General features: G+C 44.0%; 1 protein-coding gene across 1 annotated transcript in view; it reads left to right on the top strand.

The window, feature by feature from the left end:
* The window catches only part of LOC124594522 (Down syndrome cell adhesion molecule-like protein Dscam2), a 363,828-nt gene extending 337,691 nt beyond the window's left edge, over window positions 1-26,137 (top strand). The window contains exons 23-25 of the mRNA XM_047132896.1: window positions 1,353-1,514; window positions 13,147-13,412; window positions 25,636-26,137. Of these exons, the coding sequence (XP_046988852.1) occupies window positions 1,353-1,514; window positions 13,147-13,412; window positions 25,636-25,737 (530 nt within the window). The 3' untranslated portion in view covers window positions 25,738-26,137. The remainder of the gene's footprint in view (window positions 1-1,352; window positions 1,515-13,146; window positions 13,413-25,635) is intronic.
* The last annotated feature ends 1,502 nt before the right edge of the window (window positions 26,138-27,639 follow it).

Genomic DNA, 27,639 nt, shown 5'->3' with positions numbered 1-27,639 from the left:
GTTATGTACAGCTCAGACAAGGATGTCATTAAATTAATTACTACACTGCAGTTTTCAGACACTTCTTACATTACCATGGACTTATTTTTTAATAGCAGCAGATTTTCACATGGTTATATTCTGTATGGAACCAACTGGTTGTTATAAACGAAAGTCAATTACTGTCTCCACAGAATGAGACTTAGAGGACATCTTTGGCTCAACTGATTGCAGTGTCTTATAACTGGGCACACTTTTACTAACTACTTCTAGTATATGTTGCTTTGTTCTCTTGGAACCCGCAGTCAAGGAAAAAACGCCATCACTTGGTACATAATTGTAAATACAGATTAGTATAATATTTCCTATCTTATATGACTAAAACACAGTTAGTGCTGACGATGTGCTTGACAAAAGTTAAAGTTTCCGTGACATTTGCAATTAATTTATAACAATGTAACCAGTACATCTTTAATTTTTATGAGGAAAGTTAAAGTTCTTTCACCTTGAGCAGCTTTGACAAATGTAACATATACAATAAAATGAATTTAACACAGTTTATTTAGTGAAACAGATGGACTGGCACTCAAGCGGACATGAGATCTCTTTAGTTCTTATGGAATGAATTAAATACAGTGAAATGTAATTTAAAGATCGAAGAAGAAGAAGTACATGAAGACGCAAAGACACTTAGATCAGTGGAAATCGTCCATATATGCTGCAACTACATCATACTGAAGGCGTATAATTCGGCTTACCACAGGTTTCCAATCGTCCCTCTATAATCATAATTCGCAGAATGTGTGACATTTATTTATTTCTGAAACATTTCTTGTATCCTAGTTCTAGCAGCAGAAGAGTAGTATTCAGTTGAGTAGTTGGTTCTCTTGGGTATTTAACAATCCAACCTTTTCTTTGTGTAATAAAACAGTATGCCTTCTTTTCCCTCGTCCCTCGCTTCTCTGTTTTAAATGGCATTCTACGCATTAATTTATAATTCAATTACTTATCGGGTCGGATGTTACGTTGCTCATCCCCAGGCCATCACGTGTACTCTATAAAACTTTTGAGGTAAATAACCTAAATTTAGTAATTGGTCCGATAGTCATAAAAAAATCCTTTCTCCTCCCACACACATAAAAATCGCATACTACTTGATTAAAAGCATACCCGCTTAAGCGCCTTCCAATGCTTTACAAACCATTCGGCATCTTTTAGTTGCGTTAAGAAGGTTTAAGAAAAATACTGCGTACTATTTGTTTATAAACCAATGAAACGGAAGAGAAATAAAATTAAATAAAAGTTAACGACCTGTCATTAAAATTATAGAGGTTTCTGTCATAAGCACATACAACTGTATTATTATTTTGTAGGTGTCGTCGCGCCAGAGCTAATTGTGCAGGCTGGCTGGAGGAACGGCCATTTCTGGAGAAATCCCGCCATCATTGTTACTCTTATAGCTGTCCTCGTGGCTTTTATCGTCGCTGGAGTGGTGCTCTTCTCATACTTACGCAGGAAACGAGAGAGGTTCCCAGGTAAGGCAAAAAGGCTGTATATTTTAGATATTTAAATTGTGCAACATTTGTTCAGATTTAAACCGTGAAAATCGTTTTCTCGGTTAGGTCCTATGTTACCTTGGAACGAGGACATAAAAACTACACAGGAAAAGACGGCATTCAGAGCCAAAAGAAGTGTACCAGTTCTACGTATTGGCCTTAATATGAGCAAGAAATTCCTGAGAAAATACATTTGGAACACAGCTTTGTATGTAGTGAACCACAGGCTGTGGTGAAAACAGAAGAAAATAGAATTGAAGCATGTGAAAAAACGTTCAAATGTGTGGGAATTCCTAAGGGACCAAACTGCTGAGGTAATCGGACTTACACACTACTGAAACCACCTTAAACTAGCTTATGCTAACAACAACACAAACACCCACGCCCGAGGGAGGACTCGTACCTCCGGCGCTATCCGTGATATGGCGCCTCTAACCGCGCGGCCGACCCGCCCGCCGAAGCGTCTGAGATGTAGTGCTATACAGGGATGCTGAAAACTAGTTAGACTAACAAGATAAAGTATGAGGGCATTTCCACAGAATCGGTGAGAGGTGGAACGTATGGGAAACACTTCAAAGAAGGAATGACTGGACATGCGTTATAACATCAGGGTATACCTTCCATGATACAAGAGACAGTTGTAGAGGATAAGAACTGCATGGGGAGACAAAAGTTGGAGTATATCCAGCATATAATCAAGAATATATGGTGCACGAGACGGACTGAAATGAAGAGATTGGGACAAGTAAGCAATTTGTGGAGAGCAGAAGCAAAACGTGTTAGAAGGCTACTAAGTAGAAACAAATTAATAAATAATCCAGAAAATTCTCTCACATTGGTATTTGTAGTGACAGTGGACAATATTTTCGTGCACGAATGTACTTTGAGTTCCTGCCCTACCATCAAGTTACACATTTCCCTAAATTTCTCTGTACCACTTAATGCTAACGTCGGGACTAACCCATAACATGGCGCAGCAATTCTACTTCATCCTGCTTGAAATGATCTGGCACGGAGCGAGATGGTGCAGTGACTACGACACTGGATTCTGATTTTGCTGAAGAAAGGTGAGGATGTCTATCCCCATCTGTCTTCCACTATTGTCTTCTTTCGCTACAGTAACACAACGATGTAGTTACTTTGTCACAAACACGACCGAGTCCCTTTACCATGTCATCCAATACAAGTAGGTATCGTCAAACTAAAAAGTTACTACTTCTGCATAATTGATGTAACATTTAACTATTCGTAACAAAAATAGATGGTGTGTTACAAAATGCTGGATTGTGAATTTGTTTGAAAATATAAAAAGGCTGAAATTTTATCTGTAATATATTAGATGGTCCTAATCATGCACATTTTATAGCTGCAGCATGTGAGGCGAAAGCACAGATGTTATCACAACTTTGTCCTTGAACTACACTGCGGGCCGCAGAAGCACCCGTTAATTAACGTTAAGTTTGTGGCGCATCAAAAACTGGGCTATCTTGTAGTTTCTGTAGCTTTGGGGAGGTTCTCTATCCAATATTGTGCTTCTTTTCTGAGCATCAGGTACTAAACTGCATGTGTAGGTACCTCCCGTAGGACGGGTCAAGTGTTTCACTAATATTTTTATCAAGCTGGAGACAAGGTGTCTCTTTCTTATCGAAGTCGTGGTCAGGACAATTGGTAGCAGGGAATGGGCGTCAGTGATGGCATGTTGAGTGGTGGTCCGATATCGGATGTCACAGTACTAAATACTTAGTGAACAGCAGTCATGAACAGCAGTCACTGCTGCAGTCGCTGTGCTCTCTTCTGCAGCTGACTCACTCTTGGCCAAAAAGTGAAATTAACTGCTTATGGTCTGTGACTATGTAGAATTCTGTTCTGTAGAAGAAAACGTGGAATATTTTGAAAACGTAAATAATACACAGCTGTTCGTTTTCTTGTTCGCTGTAACTCCCCAGTGCTGCTGTTAGTGTTTTACATGCATTTACAGCCTAATCCTGCCAGATGTCTCTAAAGGGGACCCCACCAACCCCAAATTGCGATTCCTCTGTCGCTCTGTCGTCAGGTCTTCTACAGGTTTAGTGCAACCCACCAGGAATTTCTCTCGTCACAACTGTTACATCACAGATTAGCACTTGCACCCTGCATCCTCAGTTATTTACTAGATATTTTCCAAACTCTGTCTTTCTGTATTGAAACCTCAAGATGTAGGTTGAGATAGGAAAAGAATCACATGGAAGGATGGTTCCCCAGCTCTAGCATCATTTGTCCCTCGAATGATCATGATTATTTGCAACGCACATGAGAGCACCAAGTAAAATTCAACCATCACCAAATACCACTGAATATAAGAGGTTATTAAATGAAAATAAGCCTCTTTCAATTTTAACAAAAGATTGACGTGACTAAAATTTCTATTCTTGCTACACCAAGGAATTTGTGCCAGAAACAAATAAAAAATAAATCATAATAAAATCTCACTTGATCAATAAGTAAGTAAAAGGTAACTCTCGCACTCTCTTCCTCGACAGTGGCATTTATTATGGTAGGAGTTGGTAATTTAGAGTAAATACCCAAGCATGGCAGATCTGACAAATTTTCTTACAGCTATAGAATGGATTCCCCCCCCCCCCCCCCCCCCATGAACCATGGACCTTGCCGTTGATGGGGAGGATTGCGTGCCTCAACGATACAGACAGCCGTACCGTAGGTGCAACCACACCGGATGGGTATCTGTTGAGAGGCCAGACAAACGTGTGGTTCCTGAAGAGGGGCAGCAGCCTTTTCAGTAGTTGCAGGGGCAGCAGTCTGGATGATTGACTGATCTGGCCTTGTAACACTAACCAAAATGGCCTTGCTGTTCTGGTACTGTGAACGGTTGAAATCAAGGGGAAACTAACAGCCGTAATTTTTCCCGAGGACATGCAGCTTTACTGTATGATTAAATGATGATGGCGTCCTCTTGGGTAAAATATTCCTGAGGTAAAATAGTTCTCCATTCGGATCTCCTGGCGGGGACTACTCAGGAGGACGTCGTTATCAGGAGAAAGAATACTGGCGTTCTACGGATCGGAGCGTGGAATGTCAGATCCATTAACCGGGCAGGTAGGTTAGAAAATTTAAAAAGGGAAATGGATAGGTAAGTTATAGTGGGAATTAGTGAAGTTCGGTGGCAGGAGGAACAAGACTTTTGGTCAGGTGAATACAAGGCTATAAATACAAAATCAAATAGAGGTAATGCAGGAGTAGGTTTAATAATGAATAAAAAAGTAGGAGTACGGGTAAGCTACTACAAACAGCATAGTGAACGCATTATTGTGGTCAAGATAGACACGAAGCCCACGCCTACTAAAGTAGTACAAGTTTATATGACAACTAGCTCTGCAGACGACGAAGAAATTGATGAAATGTATGATGAGAAAAAAAATTATTCTTGTAATGAAGGGAAACGAAAAGTTAATAGTCATTGATGACTGGAATTCGAGAGTAGGGAAAGAGAGAGAAGGAAACATAGTAGGTGAATATGGATTGGGGGTAAGAAATGAAAGAGGAAGCAGCCTGGTAGAATTTTTGGCAGAGCATAACTTAATCATAGCTAACACTTGGTTCAAGAATCATGAAAGAAGGTTGTATACATGGAAGAACCCTGGAGATACTAATAGGTATCAGATAGATTATATAATGGTAAGTCAGAGATGTAGGAACCAGGTTTTAAATTGTAAGACATTTCCAGGGGCAGATGTGAACTCTGACCACAATCTATTGGTTAGTAACTGTAGATTAAAACTGATGAAACTGCAAAAAGGTGGGAATTTAAGGAGATGGGGCCTGGATAAACTGACTAAACCAGAGGTTGTACAGAGTTTCAGGGAGAGTATAAGGGAACAATTGCCAGGAATGGGGGAAAGAAATACAGTAGAAGAAGAATGGGTAGCTTTGAGGCAAGAAATAGCGAAGGCAGCAGGGGATCAAGTAGGTAAATATACGAGGGATAGTAGAAATCCTTGGGTAACAGAAGAAATATTGAATTTAATTTATGAAAGGAGAAAATATAAAAATGTAGTAAATGAAGTAGGCAAAAAGGAATACAAACGTCTCAAAAATGATATCGACAGGAAGTGCAAAATAGCTAAGCAAGGATGGCTAGAGGACAAATGTAAGTATGTAGAGGCTTATCTCACTAGGGGTAAGATAGATACTGCCTACAGGAAAATTAAAGAGACCTTTGGAGAAAGGAGAACCACTTGGATGAATATCAAGAGCTCTGATGGAAACCCAGTTGTAAGCAAAGAAGGGAAAGCAGAGAGGTGGAAGGAGTATATAGACTAAAGAGGGTCTATACAAAAGCGATGTACTTGAGGCCAATATTATGGAAATGGAAGAGGATGTAGATGAAGATGAAATTGGGAGATACGATACTGCGTGAAGAGTTTGACAGAGTACTGAAAGACCTGAATCGAAACAAACTACTGACAGCCTTGGGAGAGCCAGTCCTGACAAAACCCTACCATCTGGTGAGCAAGGTGTATGAGATAGGCGCAATACCCTCAGAATTCAAGAACAGTATAATAATTCCAATCCCAAAGAAAGCAGGTGCTGACAGATGTGAAAATTACCGAACTATCAGTTTAATAAGTCACGGCTGCAAAATACTAACGTGAATTCTTTACAGACGAATGGAAAAACTGGTAGAAGCTGACCTTGGGAAGATCAGTTTGGATTCCGTAGAAATATGGGAACACGCGAGGCAATACTGACTCTACGACTTATTTTAGAAGCTAGATTAAGGAAAGTCTTAGGTGGAGATTTCAATTTACCAGATATAGACTGGGACACTCAGATGTTTAGGACGGGTGTTAGGGACAGAGCATCGAGTGACATTATACTGAGTGCACTATCCTAAAATTACCTCGAGCAATTAAACAGAGAACCGACTCGTGGAGATAACATCTTGGACCTACTGATAACAAACAGACCCGAACTTTTCGACTCTGTATGTACAGAACAGGGAATCAGTGATCATAAGGCCATTGCAGCATCCCTGAATATGGAAGTTAGTAGGAATATAAAAAAAGGGAGGAAGGTTTATCTGTTTAGCAAGAGTAATAGAAGGCAGATTTCAGACTACCTAACAGATCAAAACGAAAATTTCTGTTTGGACACCGACAATGTTGAGTGTTTATGGAAAAAGCTCAAGGCAATCGTAAAATGCGTTTTAGACAGGTACGTGCCGAGTAAAACTGTGAGGGACCGGAAAAACCCACCGTGGTACAACAACAAAGTTAGGAAACTACTGCAAAAGCAAAGAGAGCTTCACTCTAAGTTTAAACGCAGCCTAAACCTCTCAGACAAACAGAAGCTAAACGATGTCAAAGTTAGCGTAAGGAGGGGTATGCGTGAAGCGTTCAGTGAATTCGAAAGTAAAATTCTATGTACCGACTTGACAGAAAATCCTAGGAAGTTCTGGTCTTACGTTAAATCAGTAAGTGGCTCGAAACAGCATATCCAGTCACTCCGGGATGATGATGGCATTGAAACAGAGGATGACACGCGTAAAGCTGAAATACTAAACACCTTTTTCCAAAGCTGTTTCACAGAGGAAGACCGCACTGCAGTTCCTTCTCTAAATCCCCGCACAAACGAAAAAATGGCTGACATCGAAATAAGTGTCCAAGGAACAGAAAAGCAACTGGAATCACTCAACAGAGGAAAGTCCACTGGACCTGACGGGAGACCAATTCGATTCTACACAGAGTACGGCGAAAGAACTTGCCCCCCTTCTAACAGCCGTATACCGCAAGTCTCTAGAGGAACGGAAGGTTCCAAGTGATTGGAAAAGAGCTCAGGTAGTCCCAGTCTTCAAGAAGGGTCGTCGAGCAGATGCGCAAAACTATAGACCTATATCTCTGACGTCGATCTGTTGTAGAAATTTAGAACATGTTTTTTCCTCGAGTATCATGTCGTTTTTGGAAACCCGGAAACTACTATGTAGGAATCAACATGGATTCAGGAAACAACGATAGTGTGAGACCCAACTCGCTTTATTTGTTCATGAGACCCAGAAAATATTAGATACAGGCTCCCAGGTAGATGCTATTTTTCTTGACTTCCGGAAGGCGTTCGATACAGTTCCGCACTGTCGTCTGATAAACAAAGTAAGAGCCTACGGAATATCAGACCAACTGTGTGGCTGGATTGAAGAGTTTTTAGCAAACAGAACACAGCATGTTGTTATCAATGGAGAGACGTCTACAGACGTTAAAGTAACCTCTGGCGTGCCACAGGGGAGTGTTATGGGACCATTGCTTTTCACAATATATATAAATGACCTAGTAGATAGTGTCGGAAGTCCCATGCGGATTTTCGCGGATGATGCTGTAGTATACAGAGAAGTTGCAGCATTAGAAAATTGTAGCGAAATGCAGGAAGATCTGCAGCGGATAGGCACTTGGTGCAGGGAGTGGCAACTGACCCTTAACATAGACAAATGTAATGTATTGCGAATACATAGAAAGAAGGATCCTTTATTGTATGATTATATGATAGCGGAACAAACACTGGTAGCAGTTACTTCTATAAAACATCTGGGAATATGCGTGCGGAACGATTTGAAGTGGAAAGATCATATAATATTAATTGTTGGTAAGGCGGGTACCAGGTTGAGATTCATTGGGAGAGTCCTTAGAAAATGTAGTCCATCAACAAAGGAGGTGGCTTACAAAACACTCGATAGACCTATACTTGAGTATTGCTCATCAGTGTGGGACCCGTACCAGATCGGGTTGACAGAGGAGATAGAGAAGATCCAAAGAAGAGCGGCGCGTTTCGTCACAGGGTTATTTGGTAACCGTGATAGCGTTACGGAGATGTTTAACAAACTCAAGTGGCAGACTCTGCAAGAGAGGCGCTCTGCATCGCGGTGTAGCTTGCTCGTCTGGTTTCGAGAGGGTGCGTTTCTGGATGAGGTATCGAATATATTGCTTCCCCCTACTTATACCTCCCGAGGAGATCACGAATGTAAAATTAGAGAGATTCGAGCGCGCACGGAGGCTTTCAGACAGTCGTTCTTCCCGCGAACCATACGCGACTGGAACAGGAAAGGGAGGTAATGACAGTGGCACGTAAAGTGCCCTCCGCCACACACCGTTGGGTGGCTTGCGGAGTATAAATGTAGATGTAGATGAAAGGCAAACCTACGTTTCTAGCATTTGTAGACGTAGAGAAAGCATTTGACGATGTTTATTGGAATACTCTCTTTCAAATTCTGAAGGTGGCAGGGCTAAAATACAGGGAGCGAAAGGCTATTTACAATTTGTACAGAAAGCAGATGGTAGTTATAAGAGTCAAGGGGTATGAAAGGTAAGCAGTGGTTGGGAAGGGAGTGAGGCAGGGTTGTAGCCCACCCACGATGTTATTCAATCTGTATCTTGAGCAAGCAATAAAGGAAACAAAAGAAAAGTTCGGAGTAGGTATTAAAATCCATGGAGAAGAAATAAAAACTTTGAGGTTTGCCGATGACATTGTAATTCTGTCAGAGACAGCAAAGGACTTGGAAGAGCAGCTGAATGGAATGGACAGTTTCTTGAAAGGAGGATATAAGATGAACATCAACAAAAGTAAAACGAGGATAATGGAATGTAGTCGAATTAAGTCGGGTGATACTGAGGGAATTAGACTAGGAAATGAGACTCTTAAAGTAGTAAAGGAGTTTTGCTATTTGGGGAGCAAAATAACTGATGATGGTCGAAGTAGAGTGGGTATAAAATGTAATGGCAAGGAAAGCGTTTCTGAAGAAGAAAAATTTGTTAACATCGAGTATCGATTTAAATGTCAGGAAGTCGTTTCTGAAAGTATTTGTATGGAGTGTAGCCATGTATAGAAGTGAAACGCATACGATAAATAGTTCACACAAGAAGAGAATAGAAGCTTTCGAAATGTGGTGCTACAGAAGAATGCTGAAGATTAGATGGGTAGATCACATAACTAATGAGGAAGTATTGAATAGGATTGGGGAGAAGAGAAGTTTGTGGCACAACTTGACGAGAAGAAGGGATCGGTTGGTAGGACATGTTCTGAAGCATCAAGGGATCACTAGTTTAGTTTTGGAGGGCAGCGTGGAGGGTAAAAATCGTAGAGGGAGACCAAGAGATGAATACACTAAGCAGTTTCAGAAGGATGTAGGCTCCAGTAGGTACTGGGAGATGAAGAAGCTTACACTGGATAGAGTAGCATGGAGAGCTACATCAAACCAGTCTCAAGAGTGAAGACCACAACAACAACATTGAATGGATACAATGACATTAAGTTGAAGCAAAGAATAATCAGCTATAATTACAAGTGGAAATGTAAGAAGCTGGCAATCAGATAGGGGATTATATTAAAATTTCCCTCAGCACACCAAGTATTTATGCAGATATTTGAACAGGCGAAGGAAATTCCTCATAATTTAATTACGACATCGCTCTTTGTGCAGAATGTTTAGAAGTTAAAGCAAGCACATCAGAGCCTTAAGAAGGGAAAGGCAAAACTTAACGTAAGAAAGGCAAGCGGCCATGGTGAACAGTTCCAGTACAGCAATAGCGGACACACCTCAAACACATCCAGAAGGCACGTGCACCGTACCAGGTCGGGTTGACGGAGGAGATAGAGAACATCCAAAGAAGAGCGGCGCGTTTCGTCACAGGGTTATTTGGTAACCGTGATAGCGTTACGGAGATGTTTAATAAACTCAAGTGGCAGACTCTGCAAGAGAGGCGCTCTGCATCGCGGTGTAGCTTGCTCGCCAGGTTTCAAGAGGGTGCGTTTCTGGATGAGGTATCGAATATATTGCTTCCCCCTACTTATACTTCCCGAGGAGATCACGAATGTAAAATTAGAGAGATTAGAGCGCGCACGGAGGCTTTCAGACAGTCGTTCTTCCCGCGAACCATACGCGACTGGAACAGGAAAGGGAGGTAATGACAGTGGCACGTAAAGTGCCCTCCGCCACACACCGTTGGGTTGCTTGCGGAGTATCAATGTAGATGTAGATCATCAACAGGCCCTCGCGGCCGGCATCGGCAGAAATACCGGCTCGCACTTATCTGTCGTTTGCAAAGGGTCCAGGTCTTACTGCAGCAGAGAAATACAGGAGCTGCAGAAGTTTTATAAAATATAATCTTCGTTCCCTTCCTTGCCTTATTTTTCAGTGGCACAGACGTAATGGACGTATACAGTATGTTAAGGAAAAGTGGCCACACAGAATACACTGTGGTAGTACTGATCAAAACAAGAAAGAATGTCCAGTATACATGGGCACAAAAATGCACGCCTTAAGAGCCTTGGAAACTTGTTCATCTTCGATACTGTGAAACACATCACGAACCCAACAGAGTGGAAAATTCTTAGTTAGTGATTAAGAGTGAAACCATCCAAAATCATCTGGAAAATCGTGACTTCGAAAACAAATTAGTCTTCATTGACGGGGCCACTTTTCGTTTTCCCGTGAAGGTTAACTCATACATATGCGGAACAGAGATCTCGTATGCAACTGTCGAACATGTCTGGGATTCAGATTAAGTTAACGAGTTCCGTGCTGTAACCAACAAGACAATCTGTGAAACTCTCTTCTTCAGTGAGAGAACATATCTCGAGATGCTGCCACGACTTGAATCTGATAGCACGTCTTTCGTATGTGAACAAAGTGGCGGCCGTCGCATTTACACAGTTGTGTACGAGATTACCAGAATGAGACTTCACCGCATCGCTGATTAATCTGTGTTGCGACCGCTGTTTATGTTACTGGAGGGGCCACCATAATCACCAAATTTGACGCATTGCCGTTTCTTCTTTGAGGTTACTACCAGGGTCATATTTACGTTACACCTCTGCCACATTACCTAAACGGTTTGCGACACCACATAGTAACAACTGCTCTTAACGTCACTTCCAGGATGATGGGCCCGGTATGGGCGGATTTAGACTACCGACTAGATTCTGAGATGTGACGAACATTCATAAACATTACAAAAAAATCCTTGTGATCTTATTTTTCATATACTTTTTTATCTGTTACGTTTTTCTTGGCCCATTATCTGTACTGATTTTCAGAAATATTTCGCGAACTTTACACTATTGGCCATTAAAATTGCTACACCAAGAAGAAATGTAGATGATAAACGGGTACTCATTTGACAATATATTATACTAGAACTGACATGTGATTACATTTTCACACATTTTGGATGCAAAGATCTTGGGAAATCAGTACCCAGAACAACCACCTCTGGCCGTAATAACGTCCTTGATACGCCTGGGCATTGAGTCAAACAGAGCTTGGATGGCGTGTACTGGTACAGCTGCCCATGCAGCTTCAACACGATACCACTGTTCATCAAGAGTAGGGACTGGCGTATTGTGACGAGCCAGGGTCTCGGCCACCATTGACCAGACGTTTTCAGTTTTTGAGAGATCTGGAGAATGTGCTGTCCAGGTCAGCAGTCGGACATTTTCTGTATCCGGAAAGGTATGTCAGGACCTGCAACTTGAGGTCATGCATTATCCTGCAGAAATGTAGTGTTTCGCAGGGATCAAATGAAGGGTAGATCCACGGGTCGTTACACATCTGAAATGTAACGTCCACTTCTCAAATTGTCGTCAATGCGAGCAAGAGGTGACCGAGACGTATAACCAATGGCACCCCATACCATCACACCGGGTGATACGCCAGTATAGCGATGAAGAATACACGCTTCCAATGTGCGTTCACCGCGATGTCGCCAAACAGGGATGCGACCTTCATGAAGCTGTAAACAGAACCTGGATTCATCCAAAAAAATGACGTGTTTCCCTTCGTGCACCCAGGTTCGTCGTTGAGTACACCATCGTAGGCGCTCCTGTCTGTGATGCAGCGTCATGGGTAACCGCAACCATGGTCTCCGAGCTGATAGTCCATGCTGCTGGAAACGTCGTCGAACTGTTCGTGCAGGTGATTGTTGTCTTGCAAACGTCCCCATGTGTTGACTCAGGGATCGAGACGTGGCTGCACGATCCGTTACAGCAATGCGGATAAGATGCCTGTCATCTCGACAGGTAGTGATACGAGGCCGTTGGGGTCCAGTACGGCGTTCCGTATTACTGTCCCGAACCCGCCGATTCCATATTCTGCTTACAGTCATTGGATCTCGACCAACGCGAGTAGCAATGCGGCGATACGATAAACCGCAATCGCGATAGGCTACAATCCGACCTTTATCGAAGTCGGAAACGTGATCATACGCATTTCTTCTCCTTATACGTGGTATCACAACAACGTTTCACCAGGCAACGCCGGTCAACTGCTGTTTGTGTATGAGAAATAGGTTGGAAACTTTGCTCATGTGAGCACGTTGTAGGTGTCGCCACCGGCTCCAGCCTTGTGTGAATGCTCTGAAAAGCTAATCATTTGCATATCACAGCATCGTCTCCCTGTCGGTTAAATTTCCCGTCTGTAGCACGTTATCTTCGTGGTGTAGCAATTTTTATGGCCAGTAGTGTAATTACCACTCATCTATGAAAAACTGTTGATTCATATTCTGTGTGACAATTTCAGCTGTACACTCCAAACTATAACGGCGGAGAATCACGTTGTCTGATTGTCTCACAGCAGGAAGGAAAGAGTCAGCGTCGGCAGAGGGTGAGGACGTGGCAGGCCTCGGGGAGAAGGCGAGCTACGTGAGCGGGAACGGCGTGCTGTCGCGCCACTGCCGCAGCCACAGCGACCTGCAGCAGCAGCAGCAGAGGACGCAGCTGGCGCTGCAGCCGCTGCACCACCAGGCCGCGCGCCACGGCGCCGGCAGCGCCACGCCCTCCTCCGCCCACCTCTACGCCACGTTCCGCCTCGCCGAGGAGCGCCGCCTCCGCTGGCAGCAGGTAGGCCTAGACCTACCTCCCGACACCACTCCACGCCAGCAGCAGAAATAAGAAATGAGCTTCGCCTACTCGCTTTAAAGTCCCCAGGGGGACCTGCGACGTCATCCCCGAACTCGGCGTATCTTTATGCATCGTGGATAGAGTCGTGTGTCTCCATGGCTGCAAATTTAACTGTAAATTAGTCAGCTGAGCCTGTTGCCAGATGTAAGTGGAGTCTAAAGGATAGAATGGACGGTGAATATTCAGATTCACAAATACAGACACAGGACTCGCCACACTGCAGCTACATTCGCTACCACTGAAACCACTGGGAATAACGATTGCCATATACAAATACAACGACTGATTGATTAGCACTAAAATATATATATGTATATTGTGTGTGTTGTTAGTGGCATAAGTGGAGATACTGTGACCATTGTTATCTTAATATATACCCACTTCAGTGTGTTAGTTGCTTTAGTTGCATTTCTCTGCATATAACAGTCTTGCCACAACCACTTTACGTAATGTACTACTTGCAAATTTCTGCACAGTCCTACTGCACCACTAAGTACACTACAAGTATCAGTATAGACTGTTAGTTTTGCATCTATGCATTCACACTTCAACACCTGACATGACCAGCAGAAAATATCCATTAATGGCTTGGTCTTGCCAGATGTACTTATAAGTACAAGTCATCCTAAAAATATAAAACTCCTAACAGCTATAATTATTACATTTATTAGTCTACAAATGATGTAAATACTGATGTAATGTTATTCAGTGCAGTGTCTTCAGTCTTCACTCACCAGTAATATCTGAACTAATAAGACTACACACACACACACACACATATATATATATATATATATATATATATATATACTCCTGGAAATGGAAAAAAGAACACATTGACACCGGTGTGTCACACCCACCATACTTGCTCCGGACACTGCGAGAGGGCTGTACAAGCAATGATCACACGCACGGCACAGCGGACACACCAGGAACCGCGGTGTTGGCCGTCGAATGGCGCTAGCTGCGCAGCATTTGTGCACCGCCGCCGTCAGTGTCAGCCAGTTTGCCGTGGCATACGGAGCTCCATCGCAGTCTTTAACACTGGTAGCATGCCGCGACAGCGTGGACGTGAACCGTATGTGCAGTTGACGGACTTTGAGCGAGGGCGTATAGTGGGCATGCGGGAGGCCGGGTGGACGTACCGCCGAATTGCTCAACACGTGGGGCGTGAGGTCTCCACAGTACATCGATGTTGTCGCCAGTGGTCGGCGGAAGGTGCACGTGCCCGTCGACCTGGAATCGGACCGCAGCGACGCACAGATGCACGCCAAGACCGTAGGATCCTATGCAGTGCTGTAGGGGACCGCACCGCCACTTCCCAGCAAATTAGGGACACTGTTGCCCCTGGGGTATCGGCGAGGACCATTCGCAACCGTCTCCATGAAGCTGGGCTACGGTCCCACACACCGTTAGGCCGTCTTCCGCTCACGCCCCAACATCGTGCAGCCCGCCTCCAGTGGTGTCGCGACAGGCGTGAATGGAGGGACGAATGGAGACGTGTCGTCTTCAGCGATGAGAGTCGCTTCTGCCTTGGTGCCAATGATGGTCGTATGCGTGTTTGGCGCCGTGCAGGTGAGCGCCACAATCAGGACTGCATACGACCGAGGCACACAGGGCCAACACCCGGCATCATGGTGTGGGGAGCGATCTCCTACACTGGCCGTACACCACTGGTGATCGTCGAGGGGACACTGAATAGTGCACGGTACATCCAAACCGTCATCGAACCCATCGTTCTACCATCCCTAGACCGGCAAGGGAACTTGCTGTTCCAACAGGACAATGCACGTCCGCATGTATCCCGTGCCACCCAACGTGCTCTAGAAGGTGTAAGTCAACTACCCTGGCCAGCAAGATCTCCGGATCTGTCCCCCATTGAGCATGTTTGGGACTGGATGAAGCGTCGTCACACGCGGTCTGCACGTCCAGCACGAACGCTGGTCCAACTGAGGCGCCCGGTGGAAATGGCATGGCAAGCCGTTCCACAGGACTACATCCAGCATCTCTACGATCGTCTCCATGGGAGAATAGAAGCCTGCATTGCTGCGAAAGGTGGATATACACTGTACTAGTGCCGACATTGTGCATGCTCTGTTGCCTGTGTCTATGTGCCTGTGGTTCTGTCAGTGTGATCATGTGATGTATCTGACCCCAGGAATGTGTCAATAAAGTTTCCCCTTCCTGGGACAATGAATTCACGGTGTTCTTATTTCAATTTCCAGGAGTGTATATATATATATATATATATATATATATATATATATATATATACAGGGTGAGTCACCTAACTTTACCGCTGGATATATTTCGTAAACCACATCAAATACTGACGGATCAATTCCACAGACCGAACGTGAGGAGAGGGGCTAGTGTAATTGGTTAGTACAAACCATAAAAAAATGCACGGAAGTATGGTTTTTAACACAACACTACGTTTTTAAATGGAACCCCGTTAGTTTTGTTAGCACATCTGAACATATAAACAAATATGTAATCAGTGCCGTTTGTTGCATTGTAAAATGTTAATTACATCCAGAGATATTGTAACCTAAAGTTGACGCTTGAGTACCACTCCTCCGCTGTTCGATCGTATGTGTCGGAGAGCACCGAATTACGTAGTGATCCAAAGGGAACGGTGATGGACCTTAGGTACAAAAGAGACTGGAACAGCACCTTACGTCCACATGATAACACCATTTTATTGGTCTTTTTCACTGACGTACATTTACATTACCATGAGGGGTGAGGTACACGTACACACGTGGTTTCCGTTTTCAATTACGGAGTGGAATAGAGTGTGTCCCGACATGTCAGGCCAATAGATGTTCAATGGGGTGGCCATCATTTGCTGCACACAATTGTAATCTCTGGCGTAATGAATGTCGTACACGCCGCAGTACATCGGATGTAATGTCGCCGCAGCCTGCCACAATACGTTGTTTCATATCCTCTGGGGTTGTAGGCACATCACGGTACACATTCTCCTTTAACGTACCCCACAGAAAGAAGTCCAGAGGTGTAAGATCAGGAGAACGGGCTGGCCAATTTATGCGTCCTCCATGTCCTATGAAACGCCCGTCGAACATCCTGTCAAGGGTCAGCCTAGTGTTCATTGCGGAATGTGCAGGAGCACCATCATGCTGATACCACATACGTCGAAGCGTTTCCAGTGGGACATTTTCGAGCAACGTTGGCAGATCATTCTGTAGAAACGCGATGTATGTTGCAGCTGTTTGGGCCCCTGCAATGAAGTGAGGACCAGTGAGGTGGTCGCCAATGATTCCGCACCATACATTTACAGTACGCGGTCGCTGTCGCTCTACCTGTCTGAGCCAGCGAGGATTGTCCACGGACCAGTAATGCATATTCTGTAGATTCACTGCCCCGTGGTTTGTGAAAGCCGCTTCATCGGTGAAGAGGTAGAACTGCTACGCATTCTCTGTTAATGCCCATTGACAGAATTGCACTCGATGTTTAAAGTCATCACCACGTAATTGCTGATGTAGCGACACATGAAACGGGTGAAAGCGGTGACGATGCAGTATGCGCATGACACTACTTTCACTCAGTCCACCGGCTCTCGCAATGTCCCGTGTACTCATGTGTGGGTTCATGGCAACAGCAGCTAACACACCAACTGCACCCGCTTCTCCTGTGACGGGCCTGTTACGGACCCGTTTGCGTGCTAAGACCATACCTGTCGCATGCAGTTGGCGGTAGATGTTTTGCAATGTGCGGCACGTTGGATGCTCTCTGTCCGGGTACCGTTTTGCATACACCCTGCAGGCTTCAGCTGCATTTCATCGACACTCGCCATATATGAGTATCATCTCCGCCTTTTCAGAGTTCGAATACACCATGGTCACAGTTCCTACAACACTACACTATCACAGACGTCTGGTAACACGGTGTACTACAGTTGGTCTGCGTGCGGAGACGAATGCAGAATAACAGTAGCAGCAAGCGCTACATGCGGACACTGCGACAGCTAGACCAAACCACAACAGTGCACTACAGCCACAATCGTAAAAACGGTCGTCATCGTAAACATGTCCCTGCAGATGCTGCTCGCCGACCGTGGCCCGTGTTTGTTACAACACGCAACTGAACGTAGGAGGTTTCAAGCGTCTACTTTAGGTTACAATATCTCCGGATGTAATTAACATTTTACAATGCAACAAACGGCATTGATAACGTATTTGTTTATATATTCAGATGTGCTAACAAAACTAACGTGGTTCCATTTAAAAAAACGTAGGTTTGTGTTAAAAAACATACTTCCATGCATTTTTGTATGGTTTATATTAAACAATTACACTAGCCCCTCTCCTCACGTTCGGTCTGTGGAATCGGTTCGTCAGTATTTGATATATATATATATATATATATATATATATATATATATATATATATATATATTGGTTGGGTGGTTTGGGGAAGGAGACCAGACAGCGTGGTCATCGGTCTCATCGGATTAGGGAAGGATGGGGAAGGAAGTCGGCCGTGCCCTTTCAGAGGAACCATCCCGGCATTTGCCTGGAGTGATTTAGGGAAATCACGGAAAACCTAAATGAGGATGGCCGGACGCGGGATTGAACCGTCGTCCTTCCGAATGCGAGTCCAGTGTGTAACCACTGCGCCACCCCGCTCGGTATATATATATATATATATATATATATATATATATATATATATATATATATATATATATGTGTGTGTGTGTGTGTGTGTGTGTGTGAGGTGCGACTATAAAGTAATGAGACTGAGTTTCTGTGCAAGATTTGGCAACTCTGCAGGCTTGCGTAGGCGCAATATCTTTCACCTTGATCTACAAGCTGCTTCTAGTCCAAGCGGCACATCGATACAACTGCTCAGTCGTGAGTTCTGCTGTAACAAGTTGACATATGATTGTGTCTCTCGTCACAGAAATTGAACCGCATAATATTGCGCAATGGTATGCCATTTCTTTTTTCGTTAAATTGGATGAAAAAGCGACAACTAACGGTAAGCATCAGAAGGCTTTGGGGATGAGGTTGTGTCAAGAGCTCAAGTTTTTCGTTGGCATAAAATGTTTAGGGAAGGCAGAACGAATGTTGAAGTTGAAGACCGCACTGGGGGACCGTCAACCTAACGGAAGAATGTCAACTTGGCCAGGGTGTGTGAACTTGCCCGACCTCATCGAAGATTATCCGTGACAATGATTGCAGAAGAACTGAACATCAATCGAGAAACGGTTTATCTAATAATAACTGAAGAGCTTGGTATGAGAATGATTGGATTCCACAGCACGATAATGCACCATCCCAAACTGCTCCGTCAGTACACCAATTTTTAACCTCAAAACAAATTTCAGTACTACTACAGCCAACTTATTCACCAGATATCTATTTCCAAGAGTCAAAACGGTGGTCAAGGGACACCATTTTCAAACAACACAAGATGAACAAAAAGCTGTGACGAGGATCTTGGAGGGGATTACAGAAGATGAGTTCCATAAATATTATCAACAATGGCAGAAGCGCTGGAAAAAGTGTGTGCAATCAGAAGGGAACTACTTTGAAGGAGACAACACTAAACTTGACTAAAATGGTAAGCATCGTTTTCGTTTTTCACATCAGTCTCATTACTTTATTGTCGCACCCCGTATATACACTCCTGGAAATTGAAATAAGAACACCGTGAATTCATTGTCCCAGGAAGGGGAAACTTTATTGACACATTCCTGGGGTCAGATACATCACATGATCACACTGACAGAACCACAGGCACATAGACACAGGCAACAGAGCATGCACAATGTCGGCACTAGTACAGTGTATATCCACCTTTCGCAGCAATGCAGGCTGCTATTCTCCCATGGAGACGATCGTAGAGATGCTGGATGTAGTCCTGTGGAACGGCTTGCCATGCCATTTCCACCTGGCGCCTCAGTTGGACCAGCGTTCGTGCTGGACGTACAGACCGCGTGAGACGACGCTTCATCCAGCCCAAACATGCTCAATGGGGGACAGATCCGGAGATCTTGCTGGCCAGGGTAGTTGACTTACACCTTCTAGAGCACGTTGGGTGGCACGGGATACATGCGGACGTGCATTGTCCTGTTGGAACAGCAAGTTCCCTTGCCGGTCTAGGAATGGTAGAACGATGGGTTCGATGACGGTTTGGATGTACCGTGCACTATTCAGTGTCCCCTCGACGATCACCAGTGGTGTACGGCCAGTGTAGGAGATCGCTCCCCACACCATGATGCCGGGTGTTGGCCCTGTGTGCCTCGGTCGTATGCAGTCCTGATTGTGGCGCTCACCTGCACGGCGCCAAACACGCATACGACCATCATTGGCACCAAGGCAGAAGCGACTCTCATCGCTGAAGACGACACGTCTCCATTCGTCCCTCCATTCACGCCTGTCGCGACACCACTGGAGGCGGGCTGCACGATGTTGGGGCGTGAGCGGAAGACGGCCTAACGGTGTGTGGGACCGTAGCCCAGCTTCATGGAGACGGTTGCGAATGGTCCTCGCCGATACCCCAGGGGCAACAGTGTCCCTAATTTGCTGGGAAGTGGCGGTGCGGTCCCCTACAGCACTGCATAGGATCCTACGGTCTTGGCGTGCATCTGTGCGTCGCTGCGGTCCGATTCCAGGTCGACGGGCACGTGCACCTTCCGCCGACCACTGGCGACAACATCGATGTACTGTGGAGACCTCACGCCCCACGTGTTGAGCAATTCGGCGGTACGTCCACCCGGCCTCCCGCATGCCCACTATACGCCCTCGCTCAAAGTCCGTCAACTGCACATACGGTTCACGTCCACGCTGTCGCGGCATGCTACCAGTGTTAAAGACTGCGATGGAGCTCCGTATGCCACGGCAAACTGGCTGACACTGACGGCGGCGGTGCACAAATGCTGCGCAGCTAGCGCCATTCGACGGCCAACACCGTGGTTCCTGGTGTGTCCGCTGTGCCGTGCGTGTGATCATTGCTTGTACAGCCCTCTCGCAGTGTCCGGAGCAAGTATGGTGGGTCTGACACACCGGTGTCAATGTGTTCTTTTTTCCATTTCCAGGAGTGTATATGTCGTGAGTCACATAAGATGTAACACCCCTTTAATTCGTGAACGGTTACACATACCGAAAAGTGGTTTTCGGCAAACAGGGTATGGAGGAGCACGTATTTTTTTGTTTGGCTAATTTTTTTAGTGCTGGTATAAACCGAGGTACTGAACCAAATCGTTTTTCGAAAACTAGAATGGTATACGTTTTTTATAACTACATTCATTAGCTCTTGAGAAGACAGTCTTGACGTTGAAATCGGTCAGTAAAAAATTGAGGTACGTCCTTGAATTTGAGAATCGGTATTAGCGGTACAGATACCGCCAAGCAGAGCTCTTGTGCCACCATGTCTAAGAACGTCAACACATTTGCCTGTTTACTTGTCTGCACTGCAGGCCGCTCATTTCTCCTTCAACATTCGTTCCCTGCAGACAAGTACACCAATGAGAAGAAGTTGTATATACTGCTTTTATGTGGTGTATGTAAAAGAAACGCCATAAAATCTATACAGCGGTGTAGGGCTACATATCCGGATCGCTAATATCCGACGCGCCAGGCAATTGCACGAGCTATTAAAACACTAGGAGAGGCTGCTTGAATGTCAAAAAGAGGACAGCAAGGAATACCGCCAACAGACAGAGAACACGAAGAAGCTGTTCTGGCTACGACGCTAATGAATCCGTACAGTGGCACGAGACATGTTGCCAAGGAATGTGGAATCAGCCAGACGCATCCTACATGGACGGAATTTGCGTCCCTGTAATCTGTTACTACATCTGCCACTCAACGAGCGTGATTTCGAACATCGTACAGAATTCTGTCGGTTTGCTCTTCAGCAACTGAGAGACGACCCTGCGTTTTTCTATCGTGTGCTCTTTACTGATGAAGCAACGTTTACCAACCACGCTAATGTAAAATTCCGTATTATTTACTACTAAGCAGCCGAAAATCCACAGTGGTTTCGTCATCTGATATACCAACGGCCGTGGAGCGTAAACGTATAGCGTGGCATCATAGGAAATTACATTGTGGGATCTTATTTCATCTGAGGCGTTCTAAACGGACATTCGTACGCACACACTCTGACGAACATTCTGCCGGTTCTTCTAGAACAGTGGGATATTCGAGTGTGTAACACGATGGTTGTCCAACTCACTCGCCAGGAGCCCCAACACGAATACTGAATGAGAACCTTCCTGGACGTTGCACAGGATGAAATTATGTTGTCAGATGGCCTACGAGGTCTCCCTATTTGACTGCGCCTGATTTCTTTCGTTGGGGAGCACTCACAGATGCAGTCTGTGACGAAGTCCCAACTATGCCAGACAATATGTGTTATTGAATCACCAGTACATACTCTACCATATCATCCACTGGAATTACATCTGTACATCGTTCTTCCGAACGGTGATTGCAATTGTCCCTTTCAGTCCATGGTCAACAGTTTGCACATACGCTGAAATAAAGGATAGATGTATTTTTTCGGAAGGCAAAACTTATGTGATTTGCGTGCTCACTAAATAATTTTAGTTAATTATTTGTTTCACTTACGTGTGTACAAAGTTGCATTACCGTGTCAAATAACTAGACAACGTGTACTGCAGGTAACTGGTAACACTGTCCTTGAGTATCTACGTTTGACATGAAACGACGTTTCGTTAAAACGAATATTTGTTTTGTGGTGTGTAGGTGCTCACCAAAGCAGTTTTGATAAAATGTTTAGTTCAAGAATGTATCCTATATGATATACACTACTGGCCATTAAAATTGCTACACCACGAAGATGACGTGCTACAGACGCGAAATTTAACCGACAGGAAGAGGATGCTGTGATATGCAAATGATTAGCTTTTCAGAGCATTCACACAAAGTTGTCGCCGGTTGCGACACCTACAACGTGCTGAAATGAGGAAAGTTTCCAACCGATTTCTCATACACAAACAGCAGTTGACCGGCGTTGCCTGGTGAAACGTTGTTGTGATGCCTCATGGAAGGAGAAGAAATGCGTACCCTCACGTTTCCGGCTTTGATAAAGGTCGGATTGTAGCCTATCGCGATTGCGGTTTATCGTATCGCGACATTGCTGCTCACGTTGGTCAAGATCCAATGACTGTTAGCAGAATATGGAATCGGTGGGTTCAGGAGGGTAACACGGAACGCCGTGCTGGATCCCAACGGCCTCGAATCACTAGCAGTCGAGATGACAGGCATCTTATCAGCATGGCTGTAACGGATCGTGCAGCCACGTCTCGATCCCTGAGTCAACAGATGGGGACGTTTGCAGGAATATTTCGACGACGTTTGCAGCAGCATGGACTGACTATCAGCTCGGAGACCATGGGTGCGGTTACCCTCAACGCTGCATCACAGACAGTAGCGCCTGCGATGGTGTACTCAACGACGAAACTGGATGCATGAATGGCAAAACGTCATTTTTTCGGATGAATCCAGGTTCTGTTTACAGCACCATGAAGATCGCATCCGTGTTTGGCGACATCGTGGTGAACGCACATTGGAAGCGTGTATTGGTCATAGCCATACTGGCGTATCACCCGCCTTCATGGTAGTGGGTGCCATTGGTTATACGTTTCGGTCACCTCTTGTTCGCATTGACGGTGTGTTACAACCCGTGGCTCCACTTTTCATTTGATCCCTGCGAAACCCTACATTTCAGCAGGAAAATGCACAACCGCATGTTGCAGGTCCTGTACGGGCCTTTCTGGATACAGAATACGTTCGACTGCTGCCCTGGCCAGCACATTTTGCAGATCTCTCACCAATTGAAAACGTCTGGTCAATGGTGGCCGAGCAACTGACTCGTCACAATATGCCGGTCATTACTCTTGATGAACTGTGCTAATCGTGTTGAAGCTGCATGGGCAGCTGTACCTGTACACGCCATCCAAGCTCTGTTTGACTCTATGCCGTTATTACGGCCAGAGGTGGTTGTTACGCTATTGGTCAGTAATGTAATTCTAAGTTTATGTTTTTACGTTTGTAGTTTGAATTATTGTAAGTACTGAAAGATATACAGTTTGTACTTGTACCTCCTTTGATTGTGTGAAACGCTTCTTGGAGAAGCCAGAGACGCTGGAGACACCATCGTATGTTGGTTCCCTTCTACAAAGCCTTAGTCGCATCCACTTACCAGACTATGAAATCCGCTGAGATATATGCGCATCCTCCACATATTCTAAGACATAGTTCGGTACCTCTTCCTCATCACCCTCCCAAATACCCCAACCTAACGTCCAGATACATAAAACCCATAGCACTTTACACAAAAACTTATGAAGCCCATAATACTCTTTTACTGGCACCCTGTATAACTCATCACTTCATTTCTTCCTTGTCTAAATATTTCAAACACTGAAAAATATAACTTCTATCGTTTGATCAATGCAGTTCACCAACTGCCTTTTATTTTGTGAACACATTCATTTTTAACGCTATTTACAATCTGTTGCTAGGTTTTTATTTTTAAAAGAGTTTGACTGAAGAGTGACAAACTGAAATCACTCACAGTCCAATCCCCACCCAGTGGGATAAGGGCGATGAAGTAACATGAAAGAAAAGTAATTATTTCAGTAAAATACATTTTTAATACGACACCTTTTTAAATTAGACTAAAAATATAAATAATTTTTACCCCCATACAGATTCCCAACCCCTTGTACACAGTCTTCAAATCTGTGATTGTGACTTTTTAGTAGATACAAGAATGCTTGGGGCACGTATAAGGTAAAACGTGGAATGCATGGAACAGATGATAGTCGGGAGGAGAACTATTCATGTATTGCAAGTGTCCCACATCTTCCATTATAAATCTTACAAGTATTGCCATAGATACAAAAATTTCCAATCATTATTTTAAGAACTGTCTGTATGGAGTTAGTAGTCTGGTATAGAATAAATTATTTTATTCTTTTACTCCAGTTTAAAATGTGCTATATTAAAAATATATTTCTTTACATAATTATTTTCTGCTTTTTATACTTGTTTGTATGAAATGTCTTAAAGGATTTTAAGCATTTTGATGATATTAGATTTATTATTTAAGTCTTTATTTATGTACATGGTGTCAGGGCTTCAAGTACAGATATTTTTTTATTGGTGACTGAGGACAGTATACTGAACAACACTAACTCATTATTTCCTTTATTTACGGAATAATAACTATAGGTATTAGGAGTAGTAAATTATTAGACTGGTTAGTATCTCAAACTACATGTGACGAAAGCCAGACATTGATGCTTACTCTCCCCTTAGCACAAGATAAAGTGGTGGAGTTTGGTCAAGCGGATCCAAAATGGTTAGTCAGTACTCACAGGGATAGTCCACTTAGTGGTGCAGTTGTGAATATGCAGAAAACATCAGGTAGGAAATTACCTGGTATGAGGGGAGAAGCGATTAACACATTGAAGGGCGTATGTATTAAGATATCAATGATCACAATACATGCACTCATAACCCTAACACCCCTTTTATATACTATCCTCTTCCCTGTAGCTTTGCCAGTGTGCACATATTACACACCTATCCTCCTGTGTCTCTCTTTATCAATCTCTTCCTCCCCTCTCTTTTCTCGTCTGTGCCAGTCCACTTGCATACCACCTGCAATGCATTCCAATACCAACTGCGCAACACACGAGTTCTGCAAGGCAGCCTAGATGTCAGGTGTTACCAGTCTTTTCCACCCCTCCCTGCACCTGTCAGACCAACAATAAAGTGAGTTAGTACTGCATTGCCATTCAGCTCTGAGCCATGTATAGAATTTTAAGCCTATTTTAAAATCAACTGCAAAATCTGTGCTGAACAGTGAGACAAAAGAGCAATCTAATAGAAACGTGTTAGAAATGTTGCTTCCTCGACACGGATGTGTGAAACATATCAAGCTGTATGCATTTTTACTGTGATGTACATAACTAAGGTGTGTATTTTATATATTTACATTAAAACAACAGCCTACGCAGGAAAATTAGTTACTTAAAAAAACTGGTGCTGTGGTACCATGGATACAAAAGACTAACACTGATGCTTATTTCGTATTTTCTGTACTCCACTCTGTACCGAATCTCTACAGAAAGTGCGTACGATTTTGTTCACAGGACGAACTTGGCGACCCCAGGGAGCACCACCAGCTGGAGCTGCAGACGGAGCCCCAGGACTGGGCACCTCTGCGCAGCCTCCATCTGGCCCATAAGTACTGAATGAGTGGGGCACTGCAGAGCCTCCACCTGTCCCCCAAGTACGGAACGAGTGGGGGGCCACTCCGCCCTGCCGCCTCGCCATGTCAAGTGCCTTAACCCAATAAGCCACCCGCCCCCTAAGCTGCCACCGACCAGGCTGGCTGCGCTGCTACTGGCCCTAACTGATACCACTGTTGCTGCTAATTCAGTCTAAGTGGGAAATTTTCAGTTATCCTGGATGATATTTTTCTTTCGTGTCCGACGTACGACGAACTGAACAGCTTACCATAGTCTAAGTAAGACGTCATAATTCGAATGTTCAGTATTAATTGCGTTTTACCATTGTTTATATACGTAACAATATATCAATAGTATAAATGTTCTGCTTAGCGAAGTGAAAGACATCGTCACATCTGTTAAATACCTGTTACCATTTCTACTGTTTTCCTAAAATACATTGCAAAGAAATATGTAACGAAGAGTGGAAATATATGTTGTGCTGCATTATGTGGCTTAATTAATTTTAATAGAAATAATCAAAGACCTTCAAAGCAAGTTTCTCTATCAACAATGTGTAATTACCTGCACAGATGAAGTAACACATTCATCTCCAGTTTAAAGTAACAAGGTATTACTTCGGTTTCGCTAATTGACAAGAAGAGGTGTAAGACTCCGTGTGTCCACTACCACACAGCTTTACTGAAGGGTGAAGCAAGTAACTGTAAATGGTCTTACGTAATTGTGGATTTGTGGATTCAGAGCACCCATTGTGAAGAAATCTTGCTCTTTTTTATAGATTTCATATGAGTAATGACATATTTTGTCTGCTACTTCTATCCATCATCATGTTTTCATTAACTATAGAAAACAGCACACAATAATCTTCATGGAACTGAGAATCACAAGTGAAGAAGACGCGTGTGGTTCAGTATGAATAACCATAGACTGTTGAGGGCTTAGAGAAGAATAGAAAAAAAACGCTTTTTTCCATACACAAATCATTTAGAACCGACCTCCTGTTCTTACAGGACGTCATATTTGTCAGAAGTAGAATTAAAATATCCTTTCATCAATGTCTAGAAACGGAAACTACTAATTCTATTGCATGATTTTTCCTATGTTTGCCACATCGCTGTTGACGTCACACAGCTTTTTCATGTGTACCCGTTCGCATACATCATGAATGGAAGACACGATTCTGTATCTTGTGCATCGTGTCGACTGGTACCGCATGCAGTAACATTTTAAAATGTATTCATTGCCTGAAATCGAGAGGATCCGACAGCACTCATGTGACACCCATGAGACTGTCCTGGAAGAACGTATGACTAAAGCAATCGAGTTCCTGATTCACAGCTGTGTACGATATGGTGTAACCACATGGAGCAGTGTCTGAAGTTTCAACTGATGCACTGATATCGCAAGACTAAACTGCCGGATCTCAAAAAGTCATTGTTCGTGGATATTTTGATCAACAGGGCGTACTGTTACCAGTAAGACGATGGGACACTTTCCGGGAACAGTGTGTGTAGTTTTGATCTCTCATTCTCCACAGAGGCGAGGCTCTGTCTGTTGTCACAAGACGCGAGAGAAGGGGACCTCGGTGTTGGAGTAACACCACTTTTCGTATCTTCCCTTATACACGCAATTTTAGGCTAAATTTGACACTGTTGCTTACTTCAGGGTTAAATGTTTCTGACGGTTAGTTAAAAGTAGCTTTCAGACAAAAAGCAAATATTGAACATGAAATGTTAGGAAGGTAAGGCACTGAGGGAGAATGGGATTTCTAAAGTGGGGAAGTGGAAACGATCCATACATATTTTACGACTAAGTGAGATACTATCAATAAAATTGTTTTGGGTTTGTGACCGCATTGTCAATAAGTAAAAACTACCGAGGTTTCGGTCACTGTTGCAAGTGACC

Source organism: Schistocerca americana, chromosome 2 (genome assembly GCF_021461395.2).
Source record: "Schistocerca americana isolate TAMUIC-IGC-003095 chromosome 2, iqSchAmer2.1, whole genome shotgun sequence".
NCBI lineage: Eukaryota > Metazoa > Arthropoda > Insecta > Orthoptera > Acrididae > Schistocerca > Schistocerca americana.
Note: the sequence above shows the minus strand (reverse complement) of the source record. Positions and strands in the feature narration are given on the sequence as shown.